General features: G+C 41.2%; 1 protein-coding gene across 2 annotated transcripts in view; it reads right to left on the bottom strand.

The window, feature by feature from the left end:
- The window catches only part of HBS1L (HBS1 like translational GTPase), a 139,621-nt gene that overhangs the window by 104,438 nt on the left and 10,035 nt on the right, over positions 1-25,148 (bottom strand). The window contains exons 2-5 of one of the 2 annotated variants that reach the window (XM_074990518.1): positions 17,063-17,128; positions 14,782-14,919; positions 5,502-5,696; positions 530-4,772 (exon numbers count right to left, since the gene is read on the bottom strand). In XM_074990518.1, the coding sequence (XP_074846619.1) occupies positions 3,268-4,772; positions 5,502-5,696; positions 14,782-14,919; positions 17,063-17,128 (1,904 nt within the window). In that variant the 3' untranslated portion in view covers positions 530-3,267. Of the gene's footprint in view, positions 1-529; positions 4,773-5,501; positions 5,697-14,781; positions 14,920-17,062; positions 17,129-25,148 lie in introns of those variants that run through there. The other variant, XM_074990516.1, reaches the window with a different exon arrangement.

Here is a 25,148-nt window from a genome sequence, read left to right as displayed (position 1 = left end):
ACCACATGCTGCATGATTTCTATCCTGCAAATATTATTATGCATGGCATCTTGAGGATCACCAACCTAGCATTTCCACGTAAAGGCCATCATCGAGGCCCTAATGATATCTGATATATTTGTGTGGGTAGACTCCCACAGGCATGTGGGCTATTTCTACACATGCCACTTTAGGCTAATAAACAGCCCGAAAAATGCTCATGAGGTGTGGATGTAAATTTCCAGTGCCTCATTAGCATACGGTCACATGATTTGGGGTCCAGAAGAAGCTTTTCCAGACTCCAAAACAGCATGTAGAGGCACGGCCCCTGGGGGGGGGGGGGAGGGGATCTCAAGGAAGGAAGTCCTCCTTCTTGAAGCCCCTTCTTGAAAATTTTCCTTCCTTTTCCTTCTGGGAGATCCCCCAGGGGCCATCCCTCAGCACGCTGTTTTGGAGTCCAGAAGAGCTTCTTCCGGACTCCAAATCACGTGACCATATGCTAATGAGGTGCTGGAAATTTACATTCATGCCTCATTAGCATTTTTCAGGCTGTTTATCAGCGTGCCACTTTCGGAAAAAGTGGCATGTGTGGAAACAGCCTTGGAGTCCCAATAAAGTCAATGAGGCTGTGTGTGACCCTGGGTCCACAGATGTTATGACAAAACTGAACTGAATTCTTTCATCAGAAAATTGAACATAACATGCAATGAAATAAACAAGAGTTGAGCGCATGTAAGATTTGAACAGAATTTGGCTCTAAAATTGCTAGCAGCATTTAATTTTAAAGTAGTATGTAGGAAAAGAGAACCAAAGAGGAAATAAGAACAGATGCAACATAAGACTAGAAAGAACAAGGAGAAGACAAGACAAAAGCAGCAGAAGCAAAGAAAATTTATTCCATTAAGTATCATGGCGCTTCTTCAACTAGAGATTAGTAAAACCTCCATTAGAAAAGTCAATTCAGGCCATCAGGAAGTAAAGGAGCAAGAGAAGACGTAATCACAAACTAAAAGAGACTGAACTGTGTAAAAAAAATATTAAAACTTCAAGCAAATTTTCACTCACTGGTAGGGCACTATCCAATTTAGAATAAATTTGGAGATCGGTTTGCTGCTGTTAACTTCCTTAAACAAGATTTAAAATCTTGATGAGACAAATAGATTCCGGGTTTCAAGTAAAGAGAGTCTTCAGAAAACAGCTAACTTGAATGGAGGATTATTTTAAAACACTTCTGAGCCACTGAACAGCCTCACCGTGACCTACTTTGCTTGCTTATTATCCAACACTGTCCAACTCTAAAACTGGAGCTCCTACTATGACAACCTTAAATGATAAAAACTAGCATACTTGAGGGATTACCCTGTGATAGCAACAAAAGTCATCTAGGGTTTTTCCTATTTAAAGTGTGAAACATGGGAAGTTGTTAACCTGAAAATTCATATTTCAAGATAAGGTTCATGTTTCCATTTCAGTTTGTGGTGGGGAAAAATACATAATTTGTGAGCAAAATAGGAGGATGTTAGGTTTTGCTTCTATTCTTTGATTAACCTAAACTACCTGTTTTTACAATAATGATGTTTTCACCTACGTAAGGCTTCTAGATATGGGAGCCTACATTAAAAAAAAAATCAAGCTGGTCAGTTAGATATAAACACTGCAGTGCTACCATTTTAATGAAAGGCACTAGAACCATGAACTCTATTCTGCAAGTTAAAAGATAAGAAATTCTTCAATAAGAGAAGAAGCCTGATGCCCACATGTTTAAAGAAATTCCCTAAAGAGTGACAATTTACAAATGCCTACCAGCTAAACAAAACAACATACAACAAATGAAATCTACATTCTACTACTTTCAAATACATTTTTATTACAAAACTGACATAAGCCACCTTAAGAAAGGAACAACTAAATATTAAGGTTTCATTTTTATATAATCAATGTATTAAAGCTCCACAATTAAGATTTAATCCATTTTTTCACAACAGTTTCCTGGTTGTATTTGAAAAGAAATGGTAAACTATGAGCAAGCTCATTTTTCTAGTAATACAGGTACTCTTACAAGATATATTGCAGATTGGTATTTTCAACAGTCCATGAATCCAACTGAAGATATACTACTATTTCCCGAACACAAACACCTGTGTGAAGGTACAACTACTTACAGAGTTCAATAACAATTGGATATGAAATAAAGTTCAAGACCTGACTTTGGCCCTCAATTAAGGCTCAAAATAATGAACACTGGCTCCTACTATAAAAGCGAATGAAAGAAGAAGAAGAAGAAGAAAAGACGAGAAATAGCACTTTATAGCTTGTCCTCATACAGCCTTTTCACTAAGCAATGACTAAAGCCAAGGGCTGGGGGCGGAGAGAGAAAGAGGCCGGAAGCAAAGTTTTTCTGCCAACACACCTCTAACAGAATTAAAACAAGTAATGGATTCCAAATTGAACAATTTTGATGAAAAAGATACTCCTCACACATACAAGAGTTCTCAAATGTCTTTAAATGCCTAGTTTTAATACATGGATATTCTGAACAGATATTACACTTGTAACCTGAATTTATAGTAAGTTTGTGGTCATAAGAAAGTCTGGTCCCACCAAAAGCTAAGAAAAGTCTTAACCTCAGGTATAGTGATTAATAACTGATTTTTCTGGGGTTAGTTCTTTTAAATGAATGGACCTTATGTCCATAAAATAATTTTCTAAGATCAGTAACATCGCCATGATGAAAAGAGTATATAAAAGAATTATGAGTTTGAGAATGAAATCAGCAACATTTAGACATTTAACCATGCCACAACACAGTTTAATTATGTAATACATCAGAAACCTTAATCTTTAAATTGAAGTACATCAAAATAATCCCAGAGCAATATCTATAATAGTTTTTTGTTCCTGCAATTTAACCAAACAATAAAACTGAATGGTAAATCTAGTATTCTTTTTCAAAATAAGCCTATTTTTCTTACTTAGAAATGTAATTTTGTATAACAGTATCCTATATATGTGCAATTTCCTAAATTTTAAAAATTAAAGACTTTGTGAAAAGTTAAGACATTGTATCTTTGTTGATGAAAAGTATAAAAAATAAAAATAGACACAGTGCAGTAGTTTAAAAATTCACATGAAAAATTTACCACCAACTTGCTACTGAGAATTATCAAATGGAGAATTAAAAATATAGAATGAATTCTGGGTCATAAAGTCCTCCTATAAAATAAATCTTTAAAAAACAATTTTAAAAGGCTTTGAAGGATAACTATAAATTCTTTCCCATACCTCACACTATTCTCTTATAAAGGCTTTTTTTTGTCCAGCTTTTACAACGTCATCTGGAGATGCTGATTTAAAGTCAAATGGTGTTATTGTCATTAAAGGGCTAATTTCCTTATTTTTTACTTCTTGTACTTGCCTACTGTATAGAAAAGTCTTATGGATATCAATTGTGCGCCGTTTACATCCTTTCGTGGGATAATGGAAACACAAAGTTAAAGCAAAAGCTGAAGGTTTAGCACAGAGTGCCTTCATCCATGAGAGAGAGAGATCCTGGCTCTTACAAATACGTCCTTTTTTGCTTTTTTTATTTCCTTTACTTAAAATAATATTTTTCCCTTGCTTTGACCTTAAAACTTTAGTTTCTGGGACTAAAGAATTTGACTGGCCTACTACAGCTTCTGCGCATACTTCTGGATTTTTTATAAGGACACTTAAGTCAATGTTCGTATTTACTCCTGAAGAAGGTAACATTTCATTTATACTGAACCTGAAATAGTCTTTTGCTTCTTGAGGCTTATCTAGTTCAATGGTTTCGGCAATTAAATCTGAAAGTGACAAGTCCTCCAGTTCTCTTACTGGAGAAGCCTTCGACAAGGCCAAAGAAGACAGAGATCCTGTTAATTCTGACATCCCAGCTGCAGCTTGATGTTGATCAGATAGTTGTGATAATGGTGAGGATCCTAACTTGAAATCAGGAAAACTCGTGGATGACTTGTTATAATCAGCAGACAAAGAACAACAGTGGTTTGAATTACTTTCCTGGTGTTCTTGAAGTAGGTCAGCCAGTGTTGGACCACCAAACTTTGAAAATGGCAAACTACCCATGTTTGAAGATGAGACGTCCTGCCTCGTACTTTGCAGCAATGAAGGGAAATTTTCAAAAAACTCAGTCTTCTTATTCTGAGGACAGTTTATATCCTTACCAAGTGCCAACTTCCCTACAGCACTAATTAAGCTAGAAGGACTATCCATACTTCCCTTACTATGATGATCTGAAGAATTTTGGATCCTTAGCAGTGTGTTGTCTTGGAGACTTAAATAATCATTCTGAGTCAGCAAAGATTTCAAGTCTTGTGTGTCCTTGCACTCCAACTGCTTCCAGGCAGCACTGTCAGACTGACTAGCTTCCAATAATTCAGCACTTAAACTCCGGCAAATTTCACCTTCATTACTGGAAATCAAACTTACTGTACTGGTATTGTCTTGATGTTGTTCTGCCACATGTTTATTCACTGATTCATAACATGACTCTTCACACAAATCATTACTGAGGGAAGAATCTAGAACTCCTGAAGATTTATGAGAAGATTCAGATATTTGCTTTTCAATTGAGGATATATTAGACTTTTTATCTTTGAAGAGTGTTTTGTCACTTAATGTTGAAAAGTAACAAGGTGATTTAGTTTTTACTGTCAAGCTACTGAAATCAGACAAGCTGGAGTCTGCTGCAGTGTTTTCTATTAAGTGAGACAAGTTATCTGAATTTGTGAAAGTTTCTGAACAAAATAAGTCTCCTTACCTTACAATAGCCAATAATTTTCAGATAGATGCACGGCCACAACGAAAAATTCCAATTTTTAAGGAGACAGCAACAGCAAAGTCAAGAAGAAACATGAAAGGCATTTAATTACTAAATGTTACTTGAAATTTGTGTTGCATCATATTTACTATAATCAAATAAACTGAGTTCTGAAGGGCATTTATTCAATCATTTAGCAAAATTATTTATAATTATCAAAAGAAACACTAAATTTGTAAAGGAATATCAACACTTAAGATGTCTGAATCCATACAACCATATTTGATGTTATTGTACCAGCTCTACACAAACAGCTTTGCCATATCAAAAACATTTAAAAAGCCTTAATATTTGCTATCTTAAAAAATAAAAATTAGCTTTTGGATAATTTTAGTAGTAACATAACTGAGTGGTAAATTTACAAGAACACAGAATTTTACTGGGAATTGTGATTGCTTACACTTTAAATTTAAGGAAAAGCACCAAATCTAAAACTAAAAATTGATTTTAAATTTAGTAAATGCTACTGCTTCCTTTCACAGATGTTCTGTGTATTTCTTAAAATCCTGAAATTGATTTGGAAATAGAAAATTGAAAACTGTTTCCCAATGAATGATTTTCATGTAACAGTGCAAATATCTTCCAGTTTTAAAAAGTCTGGAGTGTCCCATGCAGAGACAGTAAACTATATTTCTAAACTAAAACACAATAAATAAAAGCATACCTTTTGTTTTCTTTCCCATAGTCACAGTTTCTTCATGCTGGGTCTTCATATTTTGCTTACTGTCTTGTGCAAGCACAATATCCAAAGCCATCTGTAGATCAAATTTACTATTCAACAATGCTTCCACCATCACCGGCTCTGGTACGGCTTCCCCCAGCACTGCTCTCATTTGGTCAAGACATGAATAAAGATGAGCTACAAAAAAATCATAAAACATATTTTCATAAAATGGCATAACAAATTAGTAAGACCATATGTAATAAATATGTTAAGGATAAGGCAAGAATGCTAATTATAAAATCATTGCAACCTGATTTATTCTTCTGGCATTCTTTCTCACTGCCCGCCGCCCTTGAGTTCTGAAGAGCTTTTTCCAATTGTTTCACCAAATATTACTACAAGATATATAGGTAATGATTTTAAAATTGTCCTTAAAAGGCTAAACACTTATGAGGTGTTTCCAACATGAATAAGGGATATTTTGGAGCATAAGCTTTTGTGGGCAAAGACCTGCTTCATCAAATGCATGAGTGGGGAGTTCCAGAGGAGGGTTTAAAGAGGGAGTCTTAGTCAAGGGGAGGGCCAGACCTGACAAGGTCTGCTCAGTCATGGAAGATGTGGCCCATTATCAGTAGCGAAGGTGGAAGTATGAACATCAAGAGCTGAGAAACTGCTTTTGTAATTGGCCAACCACTCCCAGTCTCTCTACAATCCCTGGTTGATGTCAAATTTACAAATGAATTGCAGCTCTGTAGTTTCTCTTTAGAGTCTGTTTTTGAAGTTTTTTTTGTTGTCAGACTGCTTTACCAAGCTTTCCTGAAACTACAATACCCACCTGAGGAAGTGAAGAAACAGATTGACAAAGCCAGACATGTACCCAGAAGCCACCTGCTACGAGACAAGCCCAACAAGACAACACCACAACCTGCCAGCTAAAGCCTCTCCAGTGCACCATCAGTGATTTACAACCCATCCTGGACAACGATCCTTCACTCTCACAGACCTTGGGAGGCAGGCCTGTCCTTGCGTACAGACAGTCTGCCAACCTTAAAACAAATTCTCACCAGCAACTATAGACCACTACACAGTAACTCTAAACCTGGAACCCATCCCTGCAACAAACCTTGGTACCAATTCTGCTCACATATCTACACCAGCGATGGTATCACAGGACCTAACTACATCAACCACACCATCAGGGGCTCTTTCACCTGCACATCTACTAATATAATATGCACCGTCATGTGACAGCAATGCCCAGCTGCAATTTACATTGGCCAAACTGGACAGTCTCTACGTAAAAGAATAAATGGACATAAATCAGACATCAGGAACGGTAACATACAAAAACCTGTAGGAGAACACTTCGATCTCCCTCGACACTCAGTAACAGATTTAAAAGTAGCAGTCCTACAACAAAAAGCTTCAAAAATAAACTCCAAAGGGAAAGCACAGAGCAGTAATTCATTTGTAAATTTGACACCATCAACCATGGATTGAACAGAGACTGGGAATGGTTGGCCAATTACAAAAGCAATTTCTCCAGTCTTGATGTTCACACCTCCATATTAGCTACTGCTAATGGGCCACGTCCTCCCTGACTTCACTTCTCCTCTCTTCATGTTCACAACTTCATATTGACTGCTGATAATGCGATACATCCTCTGATTGACCAAACAGACCTTCTCAACTCTGGCCCTCTCCTTGACTGAGACTTCCACTGTAAACCCTCCTCTGGAAACCACGCCCCCCACCTCCTCATGCACCTGACGAAGCAGGTCTTTGACCATAAATGCTTATGCTGTAAAATATCTGTTAATCTGTAAGGTGCCACAGGAATTCTTGTTGTTTTTAAAGACACAGACTAACTTGGTACCCCTTCATATTTGTCACGAACATGAATGGTACTCATGGAAAAGAAATGCAATTATTCACCTTAAACCTATTTAAAGTAATTTGATAAGCCCATATAATACCTATTCAACAAAAGGTTTTAAGATGGTTGCAGAAGATTTATTTCACACCTATGGTAAACATCATCTTTTCAGGCCTTGGGATTTAATAGCTGAATAACCATAAATGCTAGCCCCTTTACAGTAACACTTTATCATTACAGCTATCTGAGATTTTACCTTTCCTAGAACTGAGAGAGGCTTCTGAATCTCAAAATCCATACTATTTGAAGTTAGGCTTCTCTATTAATACTGCATTACAGTATAGCAGTGGGGCATTACCTTTACAGAAGGTAAAGGGAAATGAAAAGAAGATTACAGAATAAAGTGATGCGCAATCCTAAAAGCAATAAACCAAAAATCACAAAAATCATAGGCCTGAAAGGGACCTTAAAATGTCATCTAATCCAGTCCTGTGCACTTATGACAGGACTAAGTATTATCTATTCCATTCTTGACAGGTGCTTGTCTCACCTGCTCTTAATAAACTCCAATGATGATCTAAAGGATTATATAGATATAAAATCTGCAGAACAGTTTAAAACTGAATATAATTTATGCACAGAATAGCTATTTGTGGTCACCCTGTGCATGTATACCTGTGAAAGATAATACACCTGTCACCTCAAGTTTATGAGCCCCTCCTGAAAACTATCTATTGGAACTAAATGATCACCCCCTTTTGGCCAATATTCACATTCTATAAGGGAATTCAGTTCTCAGTTGCCTCAATTCCTTCTCTTGGACCAGAGTCCAACGTGCATAAAGAATGGTCAGGTGAGAGAAGATGGGTGGAAGTGTGAAGGCACAAAAGCGACGTTCAAAGAATCACGATTACTGGCTGGTAATATGCATTTTTTTCTTCAATGGCCCTTGCATATTCTGACTGGCATGGGATCAGTGAACAGTATAGTCCTAGAGATATGTAGCCTTAGGAGTTCTAACATCAAGGCTGAGAATAGCTCTCCTAAACCCATAATTAGCACGTGAAGCTAAATTAAGGTGTAGAGTTTACCAAGTTTATAAACAGTGCACTATGCATATAGATATGAGCCTCAATACATACTGGACTGACAAAGGCAATCCCTTTGATCTTTCTGCAATGGATAAGAATAATCTCTGATTTTCTGAATGATTGCATTCTAGAATATGGCCCTTCTGACATTCAGAGTGTGCAGTTTGGCCTCCACACTGGAAGCACGTGGTTTAGGGTAAAAGGTAGGTATAAGTATTTGTTCACTAATATGGAATTGGCTGCACACTTTTGGTAGAAATGCCAGATGAGGTTGTACTACCACTGTTTTTGTGGAAGTCTGTAGATGGGGGAGAGTTGGTCAGGGCCGCTGTCTCTCCCTCTCCTGAAGCTGATGTTATCACCACTAGAAACAGCATTTTCATTGTTAACGTGGCCAGAAAGCATGTGGCCATTGACTCAAATCGTGGTCCCATGAGTGTGTGAAGGACCAACTGCAAGTCCCAAGTCAGGGGTATAGGTCTGTGAGGAGGCTTTTCCAGAATCTCTTTACAATCAGGTGAGTGAACACCAAGAAGCCTTCTCTGGGTGGATGGAGGGCTATGGTCACCGAAAGGTGGATTCAGAGCAAAGAAAGTAATAGATGAGCATCTTTTAAGTAAAGGATGTAATCAAGGATTACATGCAGTGGGGCTTTTGTGGGTTGTATTCCCCTCTCAGAGCACCAGGACAAGAAGCACTTCCACTTGGAAAGGAAGTTTTTCGAGAGGGTTCTTGCCTGCTCTTTAAGAGCACATCTCTCGCTTGCTGGGATCTACAGAGAAACCAGGCCATCAGATGGAGGTATGGACCTGGGGTGAAGCATGGAACCACTGTTCTGGGAGAGCAGGCCCAGACAGCTGGGAAGCAGGTAAGGAGGACAACGAGATAGGTGGGAGTGTAAAGGAAACTAGATCTGTCCAATGGAGCAGAGAGGATGGTTCATGCTCCACCTGTCTGGATTTTCCTCAGGACTCTGGCAATCAGATGAATGAGTCAAAAGGCATACAGAAGGTGAATACTCAAGAAGAGGAGAAAGGCATCCATGAGATTTGTGCCCCTTACCTGCTCTCAAGCAGTACTGACTGCATTTGGAATTCTCCTGTATTGCAAAGGAGTCGACAGCGGATGGAAAAGGTGTTGGGTCACTTCACGGTGGAGCTCCCATTTGTGGTCCAGGGAGAAATGACAACTTAGAGCATCTGAGAGTGTGTTGCTCATGCCCAGCAGGTATGATGCCATGAGGATGACACTGGGACCGATACACCAGTTCCAAATATTTATGGCCTCTGCATAAAGGGATTTTGACCAGGCCCCTCCCTGATGATTGACACAGAACATTGTCATGGCATTGTCTGTCAGGATACAGAGGGTCTTGTTTTGACCATGTGGCAGAAAATGCTTGCAGGCATTGAAAACAGCATGTAACTCGAGGAGGCTGATATGTAATCTCTGCTTGGATGTGATGTTGTTGGCAATGGGCTCCCCAGCCAAGAGGCAAAGCATCCATTGTAATGTGATAGGCTGGACGGTCATGGTGGAACAGGAACCCACTAGAGTATTCTGATCTTGGATCCATCAACATAACGAGTCTGTTACCTTTTGAGGTACCGATACTCGTCTGTGAATGTGACATCTGCCAGGGATATACACTGATGCCAGACAATGCTGCAGACAGCGAAAAATGTAGCCGAGCACTGGGGACAACATAATTAGTGGTCGCCATGGCTATGTCTACACTAACCAAAAACTTCGAAATGGCCACTTCGAAGTTTACTAATGAAGCGCTGAAATACATATTCAGCGCCTCATTAGCATGTGGGTGGCCATGGCACTTCGAAATTGACGCGGCTCGCTGCCGCATGGCTCATTCAGACGGGGCTCCTTTTCAAAAGGACCCCGGCTACTTCGAAGTCCCCGAATAAGGGGACTTCAAAGTAGCCGGGGTCCTTTCGAAAAGGAGCCCTGTCTGGACAAGCCACGTCAATTTCGAAGTGCCGCGGCCACCTGCATGCTAAGGAGGCGCTGAATATGTATTTCAGCACTTCATTAGTAAACTTTGAAATGGCAGCTCCAACTTCACATGGCAGCTCCCACTGAGTCTGCCAGTGCCAGTGGTGGCTTTAGTACCACTTCAGGTGCAGCTGGCACCGCAGGTGCTGAAGGCACTTTTCTATAGGAGCAGCTTTTAGATTTTACGTTAGAAAACGGGCTTGGGGTTAGCTTACATGCCTACAGGGCCCACTTCATCCCCCATGCTCACGCTGGGGAAGGAGAATACAAGGGACAGTTTAGAATGAACCTGGGCCCCAACAAACAAGGGGGACCATTACTGACTCAGCTCGCTGTCGTTCCTAACTCTGGCTGTTAATCTTCTACAGTCAGAGCATCATTGTGGTATGTCTCTCTCTCCGAGGCAGCAGACACATTCAGAGTGCCCATCAGAAGTGGGCATTGGGTCCCACCACTTTAAACATTTCATGAAACCAACCAGTGACATGTTGTATTCTTTCTTTAGTACTTTAGCTTGCCTGTTGTAATTCACTGTTCTTCTCTGTCTTTTCTGTTATTTTTTGTTAACCAGTTGCGTCAGCAAACTAGATACAAGTGAAATTAAACTGACGAGAAAAGGGAAGTCCCTCCTTCTCGTTCTTCTCTCTCTCTTTTCAAAAAATTAACTCAAATATGTTATACCAAAAAAGCTGTGTATAGGGTGATGTGTAAGCTGCAGTTGCTCCATGGGAAAAGGGAGTGTTGAAGTGGCAGAACCAAAGATGAAAGGGAGAGAGAGAAGGTAAGAAAAGGATTCAGGGAAATGCAGCAAGGTACAGGGTGAACATACTATGACTGCTGACTAGAGGGTCACTGAACTGGAACCAAAAGTGGATGAAGCACTAGGTTCCCCCAGCCAGCCACTGGGGAAGTGAAACCAGCAGGGCAGTATGCAGGAAGACTGCCTGAGTATGTGTGAGAGAAGAAACTTTCCAACCTTGTAAGAGGAAGCCACAATAGTTACCTAGCCAAAGGACTGAACCAAAAGATGCTACAGCTGCTCCTCAGACAAGAGAGCAGCTGCAGACAAAGACTATGTCTATGCTACAAGTCATTTAGCCTGATTTTACCAACTGCCTGTCTTCACTGTAAATTCCATTAGTTCAATTTATGGAGCACGAACATTGACATAATATCAATATCATAATATCGTAGTAACCTGACAGGTGTAGTGTTCAGTTTGAATTTAAATTTCCAAATGAAGGGTAGTGAGGAAATGCCATGTCTTTAAATCAAATTTATTAGTCTCCAGATATGTCCTGTATGTGCCCCACAATGTCCCACAGTTCTCTGCTCTCGCCTCTTCCATCTCCACTGCTCTCAGGTGTGGAGGAATTAGGCAACAGGAAGACCGTTTCAATTCCACACCTGGAAGCCTGTGCCTGTAGGGTCATGAGAGGCTAAAAAAAAATCTTCTTTATGTTTGCTAGTAGCGCAGCTGTGGGGTCTGTAGTTCTGTGTATACCCCACGAGTTGCTTTTTTTCTTCTGCACTGCTTGGCACAAGCCACTGACGTCCCCCAACACCATTTAGCAGCTAGGCTGTGGGTGGGGGTCATGCTTGTCTGATAGGACAAGAAACTTCTTTTCAGCCATTTACATGTTGTCCTGCCACCCAAGCTCCTCGCTTCCCCCCACCGAGAGGCGCCACACATTTTGGAACTTTTCCTCACACGCACCACACGGCAGCTACTCTGTGGATGGGGGTCGTGCTTGGACGAGAAACTTCTTTTTGGCTACTGACATTTTGTCCTGACCCCCGCCACATCACCTCCTTTCCCTGCCCCCCAGGGGCACCACGCAGTCTGGAACTTTCCTGAGCCCAGATGCATCACGTTGCTTGACCCCAAACCAATAAAAGGCTGTGCTGCACAAGATGCTAGGCAGCTTGCTTGCCGTGATGGCCCTGTAGCTGACCAGGGGAAGTCTACCTGGTCAGTCACAATTTTTGGTCAACAGAAGAAAATACTTTGTTACTAGCATGGCTGTCTTATCAGAGAAAAATTCTGGATGGACTTTAGCCAGAGGACAAGGGGCTGGCAGTAGCACGGGGTCTTTCCGCCGCTGGGGGAAGTCTCCTTCGGCAGTCATGATTTTTGGCTGCTGGCTGTAGCTGCGGAGGGTCTTTTAACTGCCCTGAGCAGTAACTGTTTCAATGAAGGCAATATAGTAGTTATAAAATTACCACAATTCGCTAACTAAGGCTTGCAGCGAGGAATATTCTTGTTCTGAGGGTCTTTCTTGGCAGGTCCAAACCTGGCTGTAGTCTGGGGTCTTTCAGCCGCCCCAAGCCATAACTGTTTCAGTGACTCATTCCAGTTTCAATGTAGCACCCATATCTACTTAAACATATTCTTCTTCTAAGGGTCTTCTTTGCCAGGAGGTCTAAATCCAGATGTAGGTCCAAACCTAGATCCACGCTTAGGCATGCTGTTAATAGGGGCAGGTGGTAGGTCTCCCTGGGCAGTCACGATTTTTGGAGCTGGCTGTAGCTGGGGGACTTTTAGCCACCCCGAGCCATAACTGTTGTTTCAATAATTCATTGCAGTTTCAGTGTAGCACCTGTGTCTACTTAAACAAATTCTTGTTCTGAGGGTTTTCTTTCCCAAAAGGTTTAAATCCAGAGCCAAGCCTGCAAAGATCCAGTGCTTTTGCATCCCGTTTTCAAAAACCTGCTGGTTGGGAAACCCAAATCTTTTTCTAAACCATTCATAAGCATTTCATTACCCCTCCCTTCCCTTAAATTAAAAAAGCACACCTCTTATAAAGACAAACCAGACCCTGTCTGGAAAAAGGGAGGTCTGTTTAACACAGCAGCAGAAAGAGGGTTAAAAAATGTGAGTAGCTGTCAGACACCCAACATCTACTTGCAGGCATTTTTTTCCCATGCTACAACAGTGAAAACAGCAAGAATGCTCTGGGGCTCAGGAAACTGGGATAAGTTCCCACAATACACAGCTGCAGCACTCGATTTAAGCTACTTGCGTGTGCCAGCAATAAATCGATTTTGTGGGGTGCATGTGGGAATGTGAGGATGCTCAAAATGCAATTGATAAAAACCCAGCATTAGCAAATTGAAGTTAAGAAAATCGATTTTAGCTCATAGTGTAGATGCAGCCAAAGGGATAGCATGCAGAAGAGGAAGGGGCAGTGACCTGGTGAGCTACTCCCCAGAATGACAAGGAGGAAGCACCACACCTACAGTGAATGGAGCGTGCGGTCTCAAATAAGCAAGTCACAGCCAAAGGACCACTTTGGACAGGTCCCTGAATAAAATCCTTTCAAACTCAGAAGGACAGAGATGGAGCTGTTGCATAAGGAGACAGTATGCTCTTAGTACTAAGACCAATGTGAATGACCTGCAATCCCACACTGGATGGCAGATACTGTTGCCATTCCCAAAATTCAAACTCATGATAGGGGGTTTTGAAACTGTCCTGGGCCACACAATAACATATCTAGAAAAAATATAATAACTGGAAAGCTTATATTTAAAATTGAGTAGTGTCAGTCCTCAACATAAGTTGCTCTGATACAAGCTGTTTTCCACTTAAACCATTGAAACTTTGAGGAATACGACCTAAAAATTACTCACATTTAAGTCATTACATTGTTTAGAAAAAGAAAATTAGCACATCCTCCCAGCATTCTCTGTGACTCTCCTCTGTCTCATACCGAGCACAGGCTATACATGGTTTTAAAATGTATTTTGGGCTAGGACTATTTCTTTAAATGTTGCTTAAAATGCATTTATATACGGTACGATACGTGGTAGATTAGGGTTTAAATAGTCACACAGGCAAAATTTACACTCTCTTACAGTCCCCCTTCCTCTCTATTTACATTATTTCTTATGGGGAAAAATTCCTCATTATACGCTGTCTCACTTTAAGTCACAATTTTACAGTCCCAATCCCTGACATATATCCAGGATCCCCTACATAACACCACAGCTCCAGGATGTGGATTGAGTCAAAGAGATGTGGATGAAACAAAAGTCCACTGGTTGTGCAGGAATTCTTGCATTGCAGACTCCAGTGCTGGACAGACTGTTAAATCCCTAAAATTCTCAAACTCATTTATAAATATAAGAGGTATTGCACCTATAAAAGATAACTGCTTTCGACCTCATTATAGTGAATAAAGCTGAATTAATCACTGGACTCAGTTTGTGGTTTACTAGTGTTTACTTATGACCTGATGATATTCTGGACTTCAAAAATCACAGAAGAAAGAAAACACTATAAACTGTTCTTAATAATTACCTTCATCAAATCCAGTTGGCTGTTGATTGGACGTAAAATAGTTTGCAGATTCTTCTGCATCTTCATAGCCATACTCTTCTTCTAATGGCTCAGCGAGTGCTGAAGGTTTGTCACGTCTTGAGTAAATAAACTGAGCAGCTACAAAAACCAGGAGCAGGATATTAAAAATAATAATTTCCATTAAAACAAATATTCCATTGTTTGAATACAAAATCTAGCAAAAGAAAATATGTAATAACAATAAGTTGTATCCCATTTTGTAATCATTAACCTAGGATTGTAAGGGGAAAAGGCAAGTCCAAGATTAAATAGTGAGACTGGACCCCTTGTACCAAAAGAGAAGACCCCAGCAGAAGTCAGTATTCATGCACTTTCAAATATAATGCATAACTCAAAATAATCAAGTTTCTGAAAGCTTTCAAAGGCAAAAAAAATAAAAACAACCTATATCAAGAGTTATCAAATATTCCTGATATGGCTCAACCTATAACTTTATCATCTCAAATACCTTTGCACTCTTTTGTTTTAAAAATGGACATTATCCACACTTAGATTGTTTAAAAAGTCCAAAGTGATGTAGGGTTAAAGGAGCATTTACTAGTTTCTATCTATTAATAACCATTTATTCAATTAATTCAGCCCATTTTTCTGTTCCTGAATTTTAATTTTATAAGTGCAGGATATAATGTAAAATATCTTAGCACATTTACTTTTTAAACACATGCATAAATTCCATTCCTTATAAGTAAGGCACTTAAATGATTTGCTGAATCAAGCCCTAGTCATTACTCATAAATTTTCAATGTTTACCCAATGAAGTTTCAGCCTAGGAATTGCCTATGCACATCCACCACAGCTATTTGCTATATTTTATTTATGGCGTGTAAACAGATTCTCGACACGCTTGCTTTGTCACTCGATGGCTAAAGGTTTTTAAATGAGAAAAGCAAGCCCTGTCCACATACAAGTATTCTAGCTTCCACACAAAACCAAGAGTTTATTGACCGCACAAATCCTGGTGCAATAATGATAATTTCAACAAATGTTCACAAATAGCAAAACAAACATATAATACGTACAAAGTGAACAACTATTCATATTTTAACCAAGTGGCCACACAAACCATAACATTACAGTCACACAACTGAACACGTACTAATTTGATCATCTCATTTTAAGTGAGAGTTTTGTCAAATGTTTCCTAAATACACATCACCTAATGTTTTATAATCAATCATTCATTTAGTTGCCACTATCTGCAAAGTAATCTTTCCAAACGTAACCAGAATTAGGCACTTTTTACATAAAAGCTTACTGTTGAAAGATTTTGTAGGGAAATCAGATGTACACATGCCCCAGCATAACCCACTTGTTCAGATCCAATTAAAAACAGAACACACCTAAAGCAGGGTGGACAAAATTTGACCAGAGGGCCACAGCAGAATTCATAAGTTATATTGTAGGGAAGACTGGGGGAGGCTGTGCCCACCCAACCAGGAACAGCAAGGCCCCTAAACCCTATCTATCCACTCCCAACCCCCCAAATCCAAGGACCCCCGCCCCCCCCCCCCACGCACACTACCCACTCCCCCTCCCCCATCCAACCACTCTGGGATCCCTCCCACCCCCTGAGCTGCCGGTGAGAAGGGAAGAATGAAGAGTAGGGGCTCACTTCCACAGGCAGGAGCTCAGCGACAGGACAGATGATGTGGCCCACAGGCCACAAGTTCACTCCCTCTGACCTAGAGTGTCTTTTTCTGTGTTTGTTTACAAGATGAGATCGCCTCACTTCTTAGAAAAAGGACAAAAAACCCAAAGTTTAATAATGAACATGAAGCAATTTATATTTTTAGAGGAACATGACCAAAAATATTTTAAATACATATGCATGTCTTCAATTGCTTAACACAGATTAAAGAGTAACTGGACTTCCAAAACAACCAGATTTTTAAAACTATTTAAGTTGCCGAAACATGCAGCTGTTTCTAGTGGGATTTTCAGAAGTGCATGCAACCCTAATTCCAGTTGATTTAAATTAATACAGCTAAATACTTTTAAAAATCTGGCCCAAACAGCTTTGCTCTTGAATCAAATTATGCTTTTGCAATTGCTGGTTCAAACAGATTCCAAATATAGAACTACTCAGCCAGCCTTGCCTTGGCTGTCTTCTCAGTGTGTTTACCCATACCCAGAAAATCCCAACCCTCTCTATATTTTTTGTCATCGATACTTCTCCAAATTTTTTCAAATGAGAATTCTACAGAAAAATATTTGAACTAACCTGTTGAAGGGGAAATACAACAATCATCTTCTACCGATTGGCCATAAAGATCATCATCTTCAAAATCTAAGAGACAGAAACAATAAGAATTAATCTGTATATATTTTCAAATTAAGTAGTACAGTGTGTGCAGAAGCAATTTTTTAAATAGTTTTAAAAGCCCTCTCCCTAGTTATATTAGAATTATTCCACTTTGGTATTTTTAAAGTACATCAAAAAAGTGTCTTTTTCCTCAGCAATAAGTAAGAACAGTAATATATCTATCGTTAGCATTCAGTAAAAGGTAGAAAAAATTCAACAACTTTCTAATTCCTTTTCTGCACCCCTCTAACATGGAACCCAAGCATATCATGGGACCATGTGTGAAGGAAGATATGCAGAAATAAAACATGAATTAGCATATTTCCTATAAGACTATTTAACTTTAAGGATAAATTTACGAAACCACATACCTAAAGTATTTCCATATGCATAAGTATTCACACACACAGGACAATTCAGTATAACACAATACAACAGAACCCCTTCCCCAGGAGCGGGCTCTATTTTTGATAGTGGGGGGCATTCAAGAATTTGCAAAGTGGTCATGGGCCACACTTTCCTACTTCACTGATGGAGAGGGTGCAGGGTCTGGGATGGCATTTGGGTACAGCAGGGAGCTCTGGGCAGGGGACTGGTAAGCAAAAGGGGATGCAGGATCTAGAAGGAGGTTCTGACTTGGACAGGAGTATAGGAGAGGTAATAGGGAGGGAGGTTGGGTGCATGAGGGGTGCAGAGGGGTTTGGTGAGCCTGGGGCAGAGAAGCAGTGGACTTGGGCACTGGAGGGGGTTGTGACCTGGGGCAAGGAGTTGGGATGTGCCAGGTGCAGGCTTTAGCCAGGAGACCCTTACTATAGGCAGCTCCCGACTGTTAGCCCAGCAAGACTTTCAGGCAGACTCCATGGCACCACGTGCTATTCAAAGCAGCTAGGTGCTGGGGCCAGCATGCATGTCTCTGCCTGGTGCACCCTGCAGAGATAGAGGATTCTCCATGCCCTGCCCACACTGCACTATCCTCACTCCACCTTGCCCACCATTGGCCAGTTTCCAGGCAAAGGGAGCTGCAAGGGCAGTGCTTGCAGATGCATGCAGAACACTGAGACCTGCCGCTCCTCTCCTCCCTTGATGTGTGCATCATACCGACACACACTTTGGCACCAACAGCCAGCTGCTCTGGGTGGTGTGTGAGGCCATGGTATACAGAGCACCTGCCCGAGGGTTCCACTGAGCCACAGCAGGCTGGATCCAAAATGTTTGGCAAGCCAGATCCAGCCCACTGGCCATATTTTGCCTACCCCTACTCTCACCCAAAAGAATATATAATTATAGCTGTACTTCTATTAATATACATGACAAACTTATACTAAATGCAATTATTTCAGCCAAAAAACAAGTATCCTGTACCACTGGTGACACACAGAATACATTTCCCAATTAGAAATTTCTATATACTCTCAACAGATCTAATCTGGTCTAATCTGTCAGGTTTAAAAGTTTTCGCAATATTCATTATCCAAGTGAAGAATACAGAAGTTGCCATCCACAAACTTGCACATTAAAGAAACATACCAAACAAAAATAACTATGAATTTATTTTTGAAACTTTAACAAATGTGATTTAATCTCTTCCCCTATTAATGGTATACTTTGTTTCTCTTTCCTAGATTCCCTAAACTTTTTTTCCCCTTTTATAAATTATTCTTTTAACATATAGGAAAGAGAACAAATAAAAAATTATTTAGAATGTTAGATGTCTTCAAGTCAATAGGGCCTGATGAAACACATCCTAGAAAATTCAAGGAGCCAACAGAGGAGATACAAGTCATTAACCATCTTTTTTTAAACGTGACAAGTCATGGAAAAATGGAAGAGATTCCAGAAGGCTGGAAAAGGGCAAATTAGGTGCCCTTGTAATAAAAAGGGAAATAAGGACAACCAAGGAAACTACAGGCTAGTTATCTTAACTTCTGTGCCAGGAAAGATAATAGAGCAAACAATTAAAGAATTCATTTGCCAACATCTGGAAGATAAGATCTAGAAAACATGACCTATAAGAGAACACTGAATGAACTGGGCTTGCTTGGTCTAGAAAAGAGAAGACAGAAAAGACATAATTTACAAGTATCTAAAAGGTTGCAGGAGGAGGGAGAAAACAATATTCTTTTTAATCTCTGAGAATAGGATAAGCAGCAATAAGCTTAAATTGCAGCAGGGGAAAAGAGGGTGCAGTGGTTAGGTTGGACATAAAGACAGACTTCTTATCAGGGTGCTTAAGTACTGAAATAAATTACCTAGGGAGACTGTGGAATCTTCATCATTGGGAATTTTTAAGAGCAAGCTATACAAACGCACCTGTCGGGGACAGTCTAGATCCATGGTGTCCAACACACTACCAACTCACTGCACATGGCTATTTGGCTGGTTTAATGTGGCTAGTTAGCTTGAATAATAAATATATCAGAATAATGTGTCTAGTACACTACAGCAGCTTCTGCTTCAGAACTAGTTGGACACCAGGAGTGCAGATGGTGTTTGGTCCTGCCATGAATGCAAGGGACTGGACTCAATGACATTGAGGTTCCTTCCAGTGTTCTATGATGGTGTGTTAAGTAAGATGTTCCCTCATATACTTTTTGTTCTCACCTATTTACAGATTTTCCCCTTTTTCTTTATACTGTGGTATAATCCCGTGTTTTTCAACCTTTTTAAACTCCCCCCCTTTGGGGCAGGGGAGTACTCCTAGTATCTATAATTTCTAAACAATTTTTTCTACCACTACAACACATTAGTTTAAACAACTTAACCATAACTGGTTGCTTGGTAAGTTTATTACCTATAGGTAATTTCTTCCATTATACTATGACTGTGCAAAAAGGATAAATAAAAAATTAGATGAACATAAAATAAGTAATTCATTAAAAAAAAGGTTAAGGAGCACTGAGTTCACTTATCCTCTGGAAGAGCCCCAAGTGGTACAAGTATCCCTGGTTGAGAACCACTGCTCTAGTCTAAAACATCTACCTCATATTTCTGAGTCTTTTGCCTTCTCCCACTAAATAAAAATCACTACCAAACCTGTACTTTTTAAAAATTTATCTCCACATATGAGTTATTCCAAGAACAAAAACTTTGCTGACATTCAGAGAAGAAATAGAAAATATTTAGCACTGAGTAAAGCATGCTTCCATCAACATTACTGCTCATTTTAATTTCTGGAAGTTTTCCTTCTATTTCCTTTTAAATGTGAATTACAATCTCATTAAGTAACAACCATATCCTCAACCGAATAAACTCTCTGGTCTTTTTGGGAAAAAGCATAATATATTTTGAAGGAAAGAACATAAGATTGAGGGTCAAAATGCCCTGGCTCTTTCAATGACTATTGCAGCTCTTGCCTCACTTCTAAATCTATAAAATAGGAAAATATCGTATGTGTATTCAGAAGGTTAACAGAACAGCTTGTGGACACAAAGCTATGTAAGGGTAATGTTAACGACATCAGAGCTCATTAACAGGAAGTAAATTACACTAATAATATGAAAAAAGCAAACATTTTCAAAAATTATGTTCACTATGTATTTGCAAATACTCAGAACAAAACATTGTTTAAAAGAAGTTAGTACACACTCAACAGTTGCAAATATTTATATTATTTCTTTTAAAAAAGTGATGAAGAATGAAGTTGCTGGAATGCTAACAAAACAATGCACACTCCTTATTATCTACTTCTACACCATGTGATAGACCACAGCCCACAGCAGACTACTACAGCAGCCTCAGAGAGGGCAAATATGGGGGCAGTTGGGTCTGTGCATTTGTTTCCTAGAGACTGAGGCTTATCAAGAATCAGCCAGCAGCAACAGGCTAATTCAGCACCTGTGGTCAATTAAAGTCTGCAGAACCCTTTAAAAGGCTTCCCTCAGGTATGGAAGGGGGGGAAAACAGGGGACAGACAAGGAATAAGTAAGTAGTGTGAAAGAAGAGCTCCCAGGAAGAGAGGGCTGCTGCCTGAGGAAGGTACTGGAGAAGCAGCCCAGGAAGGTCGTTGCTGCATCGGTGGGACCAGGAAGGAAAGCCCCTCTAGCTGCAGCTGCATAAGGTCCCTGGCCTGGAAAGTGTGGGAGGGACCCAGGTTCCCCCCAGACCACCCCACGCCCCAGGGCAGCCCTAGGAGGAGACTGGACACGCCTAAAGGGGTCTCCTCCACTAACGACTGTGGCACTGACTGTGCTGATGATGAGAGTGGCATCACTTAAACTACCACTAAGCACAGGACCCAAGGAAGAAAAGCTCAGGGCTTTGTGACACCCAAAACAAATGTTGCACCATTCCATATAAAAGGCTTGGTCTACACTAGGAGATTAGGTCAAATTTATGTGACTTAGGTCCAATTCCTAAGCAATCGGTCCAAGCTACAGGAGCCATTCCATTGAGTTTAAGGGCTCCTACAGTCGACTTTTGTATTCCTGTTTTTTATGAGGAGTAGTGCCAAATATGACCTTGCATGACTGACCTTAAAGTAGTTTAGTCATAGCATTGTGAAATTCTACTTTCTTGGCCTCCTGGAGGTGTCCCACAATGGTCCAGTGTGACCACTCTGCCACCACTTTCAGCTCTGTTGGTCTCCTGGCGTGCAGACAACAGCCCAGGAAAATTTGAATTTTCTGTTTGGCCAGCATGGTGAGCAGAGCAGGCAGAATACCTTAGCAGCACATCTGACCATAAAGTCTCAGTGTCACAGACAAGCTCCAGCATAGAGAGTGCAGAAGACACAGGACTGCATTGCTGTAGGGGCGGGGGAAGAATCTATGCTGGTGAAACAATGATGCAGCAAAAGAAATGCAGACATATAGCCAAGATCACACAGGGCATGGAGGAAAAAAGGATACACCAGGGATAACCATCAGTATCGTGAGAAAATAAAAGAGCTCAGGCAGGCATGCGGTAAAACAAAGAAAGCAAGCGTATGTTCTGGGACATCACCACAAACGTGCCTCTTCTGCAAGCAACTGCATAGCATTCTAGGGAGTGACCCAACCCCTGTCCCCAAACAGTCTCTGGATACCTCCAAAGACATTCCTCAGGAAGCCTCTAGCAACAATGAGGACAACGACAATGGTCAGCAGGTGAGAGGAGCAGCTGATCTCGCCAACAGCTAGGAACTATTTGTAACATTGGATCGCATCCCCTCCTCCCAGAGCTTTTTGCAGCCAGACCCTGATGGTAGGGAGGGCACCTCTGGTGACTTTTCATTTTTAATCATGCAAGAGGTGGGCTAAGGCAATTGAGTGTGATCTGAGGTAGCTGCTGTACCTATGCAGCCTGGGGCCCGCAGAACAACTTGTTAATATATGTGGGGACAAAACACCCATGCTCCTTGCATATCTATACAAAGCTTTCAGACATTCTTTTCACAAGGTTTCTGGGGAGGCCTTCCTTATTCTGACTTCTTCAATAGCACGTCTTTCCACATCGAGCCACCAGTAAGTAATCTTGCATCATGGCACCACAGAGGAATGAAGCATAATGACTGGCCCTGTGGTCACATTCAGTCAGCATCCATTCCTTATCGATATTTGTTAGTCTAAGGAGACTAGTATCTCTTTACAATCTAGACAAAGCAGGGGAAGGAACATTAAGTGATTATATGATAGCACAAGCTGCTCCGCCATGCTCCGACCTCCCCGCTTCTTCCCAGGGGCTGCTGGGGGGGAGGAAAAATTTTCACTGTCCCAACCAAGGGAGGGGAGGAAAGACCACATGGTGACCACCACTGCCACAGCCTGTAACTCCCTCCCCCAATACACAAACACACACACACATGCTTGCGGTGTGCACAGCTGCAGAAACTGCTTTTGCAATAACGAGACATGAAAGCATGAACCCAGTCTGTGCCTTACCATGGGTGGAAGTGAATCGAGTCAAGCCAAGTTCCTTAAAATCTCTGTGTACTATCTGCTATGCAGAGAACACTGAATAGCCAGAATTCATCCCTATTTCCTTTCACAGAGTTTCATTCATAAGATTCATTTGTGTGTTATTAAACTCATCTGCAATAAACGTATATCCTTAACATCCGACTTGCACTTATGGTTTGTTGCAGCATGAGACACAGCAGGTTCTTTGACCACTGCTCACCCCCCACTCCAGCTGTTGGACTGGCACAGATCAGCAGAAGAAAATAAACATGGGAAGATATGTTCACAGAACACACGGAAGCCAGCCCCATGGACAGCGCACAGTTAAATGTGTGGAGAAGAGGCAGGCCGATTAAGAATAAAGGAAAGGAGAGAGCACAGAGCATGAACTGGAGACCCAGAAGGAGATGCTGCAGCTGATGAGGCAGCAAACAGAGCTCCAGAGGTCCCTGGTAGGGGAACACAGAGCCCCACTGCAACCCATGAACTACGGCATGCCCTTCTCCCCATGTTCCCTAGCCTCCCCACTTCAGAATCCCAGAATTCGGGTGGGGGCAGGGGGAGTCAAGGGCAGCTTTTCATTCCACTCCCATGGATGGTTCTCAGAGCAGAAGGCTGACATTCCACCACCTGTGATGGCAAATGCCCATCCTTACCCAGCCCCAAAGTCCCTGCCATGAACTCCTTTAATCTCCCATGAATAAAAATGATTCATCTCACAACACCTGTGTCTGTATTGCTTGTGTTGCATAAGGGAGGGGAAGTGTGGCAGGGAGGTTACAGGCTTTACAAGCAAACAACATTCGGGGGGAGGGGACTGGGGGGGGGGACTTCTTAAGAGCAACAGACATGACTTTATGAATGACCAGACAGCATACTAAAGCTGTTTTTCAAAGCCTCCCTGATTAGCAGAGCCCCTTGCTGTGCTCTCCTGGTTGCGCTGGAGTCTGGTTGCTCATAATTACTAGACAGGTGATCTGACTCTGCTCTTCAGCCTGGCATGAAATTTTTCCCCCTGGCTCTTACATAAATTATGAAGCACATAGCCAAAAGAAAATTCTATTACCATTCCACACTTGCTCGGCCTGTAGTTGAACTGTTGTTACTTACCGAGATCCAGGCTGCCTGCGTATGGCTTCATAAGCCAAGAGAACAAGGGGTAAGCTGGATCATCCAGAATCACTATTAGCATCTCCACATCTCCAATGTGGATTTTCAGGTCTGAGAAGAAAGTCCCATTCTGCAGCTTTCTAAACAGATCAGAATCCTTAAAGATTCATGCATCATGCACCTTTTCCAACCATCCCACACTGATGTTGGTGAAACGACCCTTGTGATCCACCAATGCCTGCAACACCATGGAGAAATACACCTGGCACTTTGTGTACTCTGTAGCAAGGTGGTCCAGTGCCAAGATAGGGATGTGCATTCCATCTATTGCCCCACTGCATTGAGGAAACCCCATCATGGCACAACCGCCTATTATGTCCTCCACATTTCCCAGAATCACTGTCTTTTGTACCAGACGGGCACTGATTGCCTTGGCTACCTGGATCATAGCAGCCCCCACGGTAGATTTGCCCACTCCAAACTGATTGCCCACTGACAGGTAGTTGTCTGGCGTTGCAAGCTTCCACAGAGCTATTGCCACTGGCTTTTGAGCTGTCAGAGGTCTCCTTTTGGTACCACAGTGCTTCAAGGTGGGGAAAAGCAATTCACAAATACCATGAAAGTGGCCTTATGCATGCGGAAGTTTTATAGCCTCTGCTGATCGTCCCATACTTGCAGAACAATGAGGTCCCATCTATCTGAGCTTGCTTCACCACTCCACAGTGCACAAAGCATCAAGTGCAGACAGCATTTCCCCATTCCTCCTCTCCAGTGTCACACATTCGTATATGTCCATGCCCTCCTGGGAGTCTTCATTGCTCTGATGGTTACTTAGGCTCTGCACACACTGCAGCACAATGTGTGAGGTGCTCATAATACTAGACACAATTGTTCTAAGCTGTGTAGGTTCCATGCTAGCCTGACAATGGCATCTGCACAGATATAAAAAAGGGCACAAAAGCATTTTTTGCCATTGCTTTCCAAAGGGATGGGGAGGAGACAAGTCCACTAGGGAATGC

Source organism: Carettochelys insculpta, chromosome 3 (genome assembly GCF_033958435.1).
Source record: "Carettochelys insculpta isolate YL-2023 chromosome 3, ASM3395843v1, whole genome shotgun sequence".
Lineage (NCBI taxonomy): Eukaryota > Metazoa > Chordata > Testudines > Carettochelyidae > Carettochelys > Carettochelys insculpta.
Note: the sequence above shows the minus strand (reverse complement) of the source record. Positions and strands in the feature narration are given on the sequence as shown.